The sequence below is a fragment of the Ascidia mentula genome, chromosome 7 (genome assembly GCF_947561715.1).
Source record: "Ascidia mentula chromosome 7, kaAscMent1.1, whole genome shotgun sequence".
Taxonomy (NCBI): Eukaryota; Metazoa; Chordata; class Ascidiacea; order Phlebobranchia; family Ascidiidae; genus Ascidia; species Ascidia mentula.
In genome coordinates this window covers 8,576,236-8,586,586 of record NC_138572.1, presented here as the reverse complement: position 1 = coordinate 8,586,586, position 10,351 = coordinate 8,576,236, and the positions used below count along the sequence as shown (strand labels likewise).

General features: G+C 36.7%; 1 protein-coding gene and 1 long non-coding RNA gene across 2 annotated transcripts; both read right to left on the bottom strand.

Moving 5' to 3' along the window:
* Positions 1-10: 10 nt before the first annotated feature.
* On the bottom strand, positions 11-665 carry LOC145909220 (uncharacterized). Its single transcript, XR_014403123.1, has 3 exons — positions 607-665; positions 390-451; positions 11-226 (listed from the first exon to the last, which is right to left on the bottom strand). It is a non-coding gene; the product is annotated as an uncharacterized LOC145909220 (long non-coding RNA).
* A 612-nt stretch (positions 666-1,277) lies between these two features.
* LOC145909489 (somatostatin receptor type 5-like) lies at positions 1,278-9,233 on the bottom strand. The gene is made up of 9 exons (XM_082996880.1): positions 9,138-9,233; positions 8,051-8,160; positions 7,405-7,545; positions 6,320-6,426; positions 3,853-3,931; positions 3,664-3,775; positions 3,153-3,261; positions 2,853-2,977; positions 1,278-1,439 (listed from the first exon to the last, which is right to left on the bottom strand). The coding sequence occupies exons 1-9, from the start codon at positions 9,225-9,227 to the stop codon at positions 1,278-1,280; spliced, it is 1,035 nt and encodes a 344-aa protein (XP_082853006.1). The 5' UTR covers positions 9,228-9,233.
* Positions 9,234-10,351: the final 1,118 nt, after the last annotated feature.

Here is a 10,351-nt window from a genome sequence, read left to right as displayed (position 1 = left end):
ATAATTTTTTTTTACATTTTCGGTGCAAAATAACTATCTATAACAATAAATAACACAAGATTTGCGGCAAATTCTGCAAACACTACTGAAGCGCATGGAAGAATAATAACTCGTAGGCTAGGTGTAGGACAAAAACAAGTAATTTACAATTCCTCGAACGGACTATTTTGCATGATGTTGAAACTTGTAGTTGGTCATCGGACTATTGAAGTTGTGTAGGACTTACCTGAATTAAAAAATTAATAGCTAAAATTAAGCGATCATTTATTTTGTATCATTTGTTATGAAAACAGTGTTGTTTTTTTTAAAAAAAGAAATAACTTACTTAAATTTTGGTACATAAACTGTTAGCACATTGTTTGGACAGAGAGAGTTACGTTTTCGCTTACCATCCACAAGCAGGCTTGTTTCAATAGTGTTGCGTGTAGTTGATTGTTGGCTGTTGCTGACCCTGATAAAATGTAGAGGATTTCAGTGAATGCACATATATTTTTGTCAATCTAGTTTCATAGGGTAAGGTCTTTGAAAAAAACCTTGAAGGACAGAAATGCCACGAAGCAATCCATACCGTAATGCAAAATTATACGATACAAGCCGTGGACATACCCGGGTGCGTTACTTTTGCTCGAATTGCAAACTTCCTCCCCATCCTTCACCTCTTTCAAGGCCATTTCTTCGTATATGTTCTTCCTTCTCTTCCAGCACTGAAAATACACGATTTTGAACCACAAACATCTAGTTTTCCACCACTAATATATGTTATTGTCAAAATCGATTATGGCAGACTTTTGAAAGTGTCAAATTATTGACTATCGGAATAAATTGGCGTCGCTAGTAGTAATGACAATGCTCAGTAGAGGAATAGATTCTGACAAAACTAAGGAACCAGTCGATCGTGGTGGCTTTATTTGCACTCATGATGCAATTGTTTGCGCGTCTGACTTTCTATTTCAAGTCATATCCTTTAATGTTCAGGCTTACCACTAAGAAAGCGGACACCTTAACTTACTCTGTTTTAATCAGTGATTTCCAACCTTTTTACTTGTCGAAACCATTTTTGAAATCACCTTACAGTTCTCGCACCCCTTGTGGTTTATTCCCATTACAACAATATTTTTAACTTTCCTAATGGATACAAATGTAACACGGCATTTGTATAACCAACCCCCAAGATTCAGCATCCTATAACAACCCCTTAGAGAACAGCTTACGAACCCCTGGTTTAAACCATTTGGATGAAAGATGTATCGCCTCTATACGGGCGAAGATACAAAATTTTAAGGGCATTGAACAAAATCATTGGACGTTTTTACCAGACAGGTCTCTTCGCGAGAAGACGGCGGCCTTTGGGGTGTCTGCGTCTTTCTTGACGTCAGAAGACGATCCGAAATGTTTGAACCGCAGCAGTGCTTCATCGAAGAATGAATAACTTCTGTCATCTGAAGTCAAAAACAAAAGTTTTTAATTGCAAGTTAAAATGTTGGAATTTTATTATTTGAAGAAACTCAGTATCATATCATTAGCGGGAACATAAATGTAAAAATTTGAAGTGTTTTTGGAAAACGCACGATCGCTTTCGATAAATATATTTCATTTTTCCTGGTCGAGTAACTGTAAAACAAAATAGGTGCTTAAATTTAGGCTGTTGTCGCCTTTATAGATTTTGTTTCATAGTTGGGCCATTGAGAATTGAGAAATAAAAATAATATGCCCATGCAAGAGGGAGTGAAAGCGGAAGTGAAAGCGGGAGGTATTTCTGATATTCTTTGGAATTATGGAGAATTAATAACACGCACAATTTAAGTTCAATTTATATTTCGGTGACATTCCAAATTGTTGTAATGGGGCATTGACAACCGTTGCCAATTCTTTACACTATGACCAGAAATTTGAGAAAAAAAATCGATTTTTCTGATTCCAATGGTCAAAAGCCAACGTCACTAACACCCCCTTTACCTTCTGTGTGGTTTTCCCAGGATTCCTAATTACGCGTTGTTTATTACTTATCAGTTCAGAGAGATTGCCCGTCCAAAGTATTCCTTCCAAAGCTCCCTAGGGGCCGGATTATCAACTGAATCCGCGGGACGATCGATCCGCAATTGCGTAAAACTTGACGCATGTTTTGTTACGTTTGCATAGGAATCATAATTAGTTGAATCGATTTGACTCCACGTTCTTATGAACACGGAGATAAAGAGCTTAAGATGGGGATAAAGGTAAGTAGTTTATATCCAAGCAATTATATTAACAAATTCTTCTATATTCACAAAGACCTATGCGCATGTTTAATGACGTTACGTTGCCAAACTTTTGTGTGCAAAACAATGTAATAGTTTTAAATACTAGAAATTAATGAGAGCTGTTGGGCTAGCAGCGCCACAGTTACCAGCTGCACTAACGAGACCTAACAGTGTGTACATCTGTCTGCAGCTCTCAATGATTATTATGGCTCTTTTGAGCATACATGAAAACAATATTGGAAAATAAACTCGAATATCACTTGGCGAGTTGTGAATCATCCCCCGCGTGTCAACATTGGCACGCTTGCCAGGAGATGTAAAGTTAAGGAAAATTAAAGTTAAGTAAAGGTCAATATACAGTTAAATGTTGTAAAAATGTTTAAAACATAATTTGCAGGTATTGGATTAGACACAGCTACGGTATTCTAGAATAACTTTTTTGTTAAATGCTAAAAAATCCATCACTAAGTTCAGTGTTAAGTCCCATAAATTCAACACTACTTTCAGTACAGCGACTTATGTATTTCAAGCGTCCGCTTTCCTGGAATGTTAAGGCCAGCATCTACAGTTGATAAATAATTACGGTTTAAAGTGATGAAACTACAATGATACCTTTAGTTTGAGGTCTTCACGCATGAACGCATATAGGATGGGATTGACGCAGCTGTGCCCCCACGCCAAACAAGTGCTAAACATGTGCACGAAGTAATGAACGATGGATGGTGTTTTGGGTGCTTCTGTATGCAAAAATTATTTCTGTAAATATATTACAAAAATAGTTATTAAAAGAGCAAATATTCACATAAAAAATATAAAGAGTTATTAGATTCTTTTTGTCACAGAAATTTAAGGATTAATTTAGAAAGCTATAAAATATGCAAAAGTACGTGGAAATAAAAATAATATTTTTACCTATGACACCAAGCCCCTGCAATGCGTAGATAACGTTTGAAACTTGGTTTGGGAGCCAGCAGACGAGAAAAACCAAAATGACAACCATGACCATGGTCGTTGCCCGATCCTGCAGCAGAAATCAACGCAAAATAAGTGTCAAACATGAAACGTTAACAACTAATCCAAATGCGACACTTGATAATTATAATCAACGGTCATGCAAACAAAATTAAAATATTTTAAATTACACGCGTATACTGCATCTTGCCTTCGTTAACGTTGATAAAAAAGAAGTGCATGTATAATATATTTATTGTTCATATAATAAGATATTTTGGTACATAACACATTTACTAAGCCTTGGAAAAATCATAAGCTGTGGCTATATTTATTCTAAAGCACATGTCGTATCGACGGAGAAAAATACTTTTATCCAAAAATTTATACAAACGACTTTGAAAGCATTAAGGTACAATTTTCCCACTACGCCTTCAAACAAAATGCCTAAAGAGGTTGAACTAAATGAGACCTGTCTCTTGCTGGTGAGCCTCCCACTGGTTTTACGTGTTTTCAGGAAGATGACAATGGCCGAATAACATGCAGCTATCACCACAAAGGGAAGGGCGAATCCAATCACTGACCTTAACATAAATATATAAGACCTTGTAATGACCCAACATATGGAGAAACAAATCTTATACCCATCATGCCGCTTTACCTTGTTAAAAAATGTACAAAAAACCATAGACGGTGAGAGGGTATCTTTTCGCTGAACATCCATACGCATCGGCTTACACCTGTAACAACAGTTAAAACACTGTATTTATGCGACATGGGACGAATAGTAAGTAACAAATTCACAAACATAATCCAGGAAACAAACAAAAACGTTCAACGCGTGCGTGATACACAGTAAATAAAAATCTCAAGTTGTTGGTAATTATTACGACAAGAACAAAAAGCTGTTGTATGTATGAAACTTTTTTACAATGCAGATCAGATTTCAATGTAAGATAAACAAAATGTTACAAAAAACACTACAAAACACCATTTTTTATGTCGCACGATGCTACAATATAGGCCTTTGCTGCCTGGCTTATGTCCATATGCGTTACTATGTATTTATGTATTGAAGCAAAACCTTGGCTCTGCGCGGCTTTGACGATCGTTTAGGGTTTTAAAAGAAGCAATTCGTTGATCAATAGCTTGGTTGATCCCATTTGTTAACCTTTGCGTGATTGATTTTTAACGATTGTCAATCAAGAGCCTCAACAGAGATCTTGATTAAGGTAAGGTCCTTAAGGATTATGAAGCAAGGTACTAAATTCACAAATTCTCGATCGAGTGTTTCCTTTTCAGCGAATACGAAATCACACTTGGACATTGAATTGTTACTTGCAATTGTAAAAAAATTAGTTTGTCATGTATTTAGTTTTATCATAATTTTGTATTATTCATTGTATTTTTTATTGTATCATAAATTTCTTCGTTTTTGTACTGAGAACTTCGTTAGTTTTCAAGGAGTTTATTTCCAATTTATCAATTTATTTGTGCATAAATAAAGACACTACTATTTCTTAGATAAAGAACGCGAATCTGGGGCATGATTTACATCGTACAAATTTATACAAATGAGTGTTTTTGTAGCAGGGTTTTAAAACTAGTTTTTGCTGATCTTTCTTGCAAAAGATCATATACAGCTCGCCGAAAATCCTCAATCGATTTTGTGACCACAAAACATAACGTTATTTCAAATCGGAATGGCAAGCATATCGACGTAATCAAGTCGCATGTTGTAATTTTTCTGTCATGTGTAGGAATATATGTAAAAAAAAACAACTTCTAAACATCAGAAAAGCTTTGTATAATATCCATTTTCTCCTATGCGACAATTGGAATCTTAATCTCAAATTTTCAAGCGCAGTAATTGCATGAATTCCCATAAGGTCTGAGCGCTGTTGTTGCTAAAATTAGTTTATGATAGGCCTGCATTGGCATTTATCTTCACATAAAAGAACTTGTTGATAATTAGATTGATGGTGGCGAATGCATTTAGGCTTGAAATCATTCAAGACGACGGATACCAGGTTGCCCAAACACACGTTCCGCCAGGTTTGTTTGTGCGGCAGGTAAAGCTTTTTAAAACATTAAATAATGTCTCTTTTGTTCATAAAGGAAAATAAGTCTTTGATAACCTCAATAAGTACAATGTTTTTAACTTCTAACAGACTTATTTGCTGAATATTCGTCACAACATCTTTCTTATTATCTATTATTTTTCTTAGGCCTCATAGAACGATCCTCGAGTTGGTTTGTAAGTTTTCGTTTGGTCCTCTGCGAAGTTATAGTTTGAGATCGTTAGTTTCAGAAACTTCATTCATTCTTGACATTTGATAAAGGGATATTCGTTACCGCACTCGAAAGCTTTTTGTCATGGATAGAAATTTGTCATTTAACTAGTGTCATTCGGTCAAAGATAGGTTGAAGTTATCCCCTTACATGTTTGACATTTCCCCAGAAAGTAAGCTCAATTCCTTTTTGAGAACGCACCCATCAATAATTAAACATTATTTTCACCGTTTCGAGCTGTACGACACTGAAGACAGGATTAAGATCTTTGTATATTGGGTTTAAAACTCAGAGGTTTTTGTCGGATTAGCTGCCAGTCGAAAACAGAACTCAAACTTGAGTGGGGGATTAGGGATTAGAGCAACGTAAAATAAATTCACATTCACGTGACAAAAGGACAAAACGAATCAGTGAATATATTGCTCCTACCTGCAAAAACTAGACAAAACAGAAAAAAAATGTCAAACAAAATCCGATATATAAACAAGTTTCTATTATAAGTGAAGCCATGAGAAACTTATTGTGATCATACAATACAAAATCGTTATTAATCAAATCAAATCAAATCGTTGTTTTGCACGCAAATTTACTATATTACTAAACCATTAACTGTGTTCTCGGGTTACTATGCTAAAGGCCATTCTTTGGTTGCGCTTTTTTAGATTAGTCAAATCGGGCCATGGGCCGGACCGTATGACTGTACGAACTGGTTATTTCAATAAAAGTCAATGCTGCACGCTTCGAGGCTCTAAAATCACTAAAATTCAGCTTATTACTTCTAAAATCATTGCTGTTTGTAAAAATTCGCTCCGTTTAGGTGACGTTTTGTGTCTCACCTGTTTGGTTGTTGTAGAGGAGGTCGCGAAAATGGAATGGAACGGAGCTTATCACCACAGAGAAAACCCACACGATGATGGAGCCAATCAGAGCTCCTCGTCTTGACCTAAAGGGCAATAAGCACTGTGTAAATGATAATCCTGTTTAAACGTGAAGCTGCATGAAGTGGCCATTTTGAAGGGATTTTCGCATGTAAATCTCAGACAAGCCCTCGCTAAAATAGAATCCACCGTATTGCTCTTTCAGATTCATGTTGCGTGGACTTTACATATACAGTTTATGGCTTCGAATATATTTTTCATTATGTAAAACGTCGTTGCAAGAGCTGTATGGATTATTGCAAGCTATAACATACGAAAGCCAAAACAATGCAGCTTGACTGCTTTGGTAAACTATATCTTTTATCTCATATTAAGTCGTTGCGCAATTTTTCTAAATTAAAATGAAAAAATGCCAGAAATGCATTTCATCGATGTTGGGCAGTTATAAGCAGTTTTTATCGGTGGTATCAAGGTACAGAACACTGGAAATTCAACGAAACACGATTAAAATTATGAATTATCGCACCAACAATTTTAACAACTTAACATTACGTGAATGACCAAATAACAACATGTAACGGAAGTAAAATAGTGCCGACATCGATCAAAATTAGGCGTTATCCTGTCGGGTGCATGCAACTCTGCACTAACCGAATTACATGAGTGACGACTGTCGAACAACGTTGACAGAGCATTGTATTAATATTCATGACTTTGACCAGAAAAGGAAATTAAGTTTTAAGTTGGCACAATGCCTGTGTGTGTGTGCAGAAGCTAAAGGTTTTTGCATTAAATATTCAACAGACAGTAAATGGCTCCTTTTAATTTTGTGCTGCTTGTTTTGGAAATACGGTTAATATACGGTGTAGTCCTATGGTGTAAACGGAAAATATATATATACTGATTCTAATGAATGCGTTCAGTTGCACTTGAATGCAATGTAGTATTGGTTTACGAAATACACTATTTTGCACATCATATATTTATGTCAACTAGTTGGTACGTTGCGGTAATTGATCTCAGCTAATATGGCCACCACATACCTTAGTTTTTGACTGTGTCTATAGAAAACAACAGCGAAGAGACGATCAACTGACATAGCGGTGAGGAAGAAGACGCTGGCGTACATGTGAAAGTGTGTACTCCCACTAGTAAGCTTGCAAAGCACGCGGCCAAATATCCATCTGTAATGTTAGTCAATAAATGTATATCAAGGCAAAACGATTCTTAAACTTTTGAAATGGCCCCCCTTTTAAATTCACCATCCAATTCTCGAACCTCCTTTGGTGATTGTATATTTCTTTAATGGATAGAACTAGATTTTTGAAAGCCCAATGATTCAACACGCACCCCTACAAACAATGGCAGCAATACAGGTTAGACGAACAATTGAAAAAGCCGCAGAAGAACATGATGTACATTTCCAATCGTTACAATTTGTTTTTCTCTTTGTTGTTGCAAGATATAAAAGTGCCCAAACAACAAAACAGACATTTTTGTCAGAACTTGTTAACTGAGTAATCTGTGTCAACTACAACGTTATCGATTATTCCACACACACCCATTAGCCAAATGGGCCCAAATGTATGTCTCTTTGTACCCTTTCATCTGCTTTTAACACACAGACTTCGCAATAAATTCGATAGTGATTTGGTTTAAATATCGAGATTTAAAGGTTGTGGGTCTTACCGTCCATCCATTCCCATGTCTACAGTCCAGAATGGCAGCATAGACAGAAAAATGAAATCGGCTACAGCCAGGTTTGTGACGTAAATGTCGGTAATGCTCTTCTGGGGGATCTAAGACAAGGGTAAGTTATCAACCAGGTTGGAAATTGCATCGACGGGCACGAAATGCATTAATCCGCATTAATCCTACTGATGTTGTTTGCTAATGAATTTCAGATTATGAAACAAGCTATTATGAAAAGCCTTGCCATTAGGCGGGCGAAAATTGCTTAAGGTCGATGCGCTTTATGTCAGATTTGACGTCAGCTATTCATCTTCATAGAACAAATTACCAGCAGTTCCAATCCTTGATGGCTATGAAATTTTTCCGCCAGGTCATGTTATTTAAGAGAAAAATCTAATTTTGCATCGAAATTTATATATGCCATACAGTGGAAATATAGTTTCACTAACAAGGTCGCTCTGTCAGTGTCATAAAAATCAATGGCAGTGGTTTGTTTTGAAAGTCATTTTCATATTCATTGCTCATGGCATATTCAGGAAACATTTTGGTTCTGAATCCTGCACATTTGATTTAAACCGGTATCGGATACGTAAACCAACGTGACAATCACATGTCTAGGCATTCGATTTGAACATCGTATCGACGGCATGACAAATTCGTATCGACGATATGACAATAAAACAGATATATATCGCTATTTCAATGGTTTTTCACAATATTGCAGAAAAATGACGTAGCCACTATTGAAGAACATAAAGACTCAAAGTCTTTAGTTCCGCAAATCTATTGAAAAAAAATATTCTTTGCGACATCTCGGGGGCAACAATGGCAGCGTGAAATGCAGAGTTGCAAGAGACAATGCTGCAGTGATGAGACCTAACAGGTCAAAACAGTGCGCACTCTCTGCACCTCATTGATTCGTTATGGCTGACTTGCTTTTAAAAGTCAATTTGTTTCGCATCATCAAAATTGTGTTTCGTGATAATAAATAGGGCCTAGACCCATGTTAAGATGAATACATGTTTGGATACAAGTAAATTCAAAACGTATTTCTATGGAATTAGTGTATGCCAAAAGGTGTCACCTTGACTTGCATGATATACATGATCATAGCGTTGCCCATCAGCCCGACGATGCATATCACACCGAACAGGGGCAGGATGATGTACTTCATGAACTCGACCGATCCCTCAGTTGTAGTGTTTGGTGCAAGGGTTGTTTGTACAACCTGGGAACTCGTAATTACGCTGTTTGTGGCCATCGTAAATGCCCACCGTCGTTAACGAGCCTATTATGCAGTCACTCAAGAACAACCTTGGGGCCTACACGTGTATATGTTGCTGCTCTGCTAAAAAAATATAAAGTTATCACGTAATTTTTAAATCAACGCTTCATAATGTGACCTTATTAGGCTGAAAAATGGCTTGATCACTATTTCATAAATCCCGTGTACTTACTGTCTACATTATATAGCGTTCTGAGACATTTATTGTCAAGCTGCTTCTTTAACGTAAGCGGTAGTGTCCACGGGAACTTTAGTTTTGACAATGCAAAGCCAGGCGTACAAAGTTGTTTCCCAGATAGGTTACAATTAGTGGCCAACGAAAATTAGATCGCGGACCAAAATTGGCCCGCGGGCCTGCAGTTGGTCTACGCTGATCTACATAATGCACAAAATATAGAAGTATGTTACTAAATAATGACTTTAAAAGTTTTAACTGGATCCACATATTAGTAGTTTCAGTAACAGCTTTATGTCACGAGATTTTTAAGCACCGCAACTCGTTATGGTGACTAAATCCCGAATATACAGGAATTTGCAACATCTATGCTTGTGATTGAATTTTGATGATAAGCGACTAATTTTTTAAAATACAAAAATCTAAACAAATTATCGTTGCTACTGTTGCACATCGCATCCCATACATAAGCACGTCGTATAATTTGTACTTCAGATACAATACAATACGTGGTCAATTCACGCTTTCACAAGAAGACGCCAATGACGCTCAACCTTGTTGCAATAAATCATTTCTGTTCTGCTCTTTCTGCTTCGCACTGAACCACGGAGAAGGAAAATACCACCTCATCCTTGCCCTGCGAGTGGTTACGAGAACAAACTCATGAAATGAAGCGATCCGTGAGACTCATAATATTCACGCCCAACTGAACCGGAACATTACAAAGGATAAATGCAGTCGACAAAACTACTAATAACTATTATAAATAAAACCGAACTTTGTTATCGTCTATCTCCCTTCTGCGTAACAGTAGAACACCTTTAAACCTGCAAAAGTC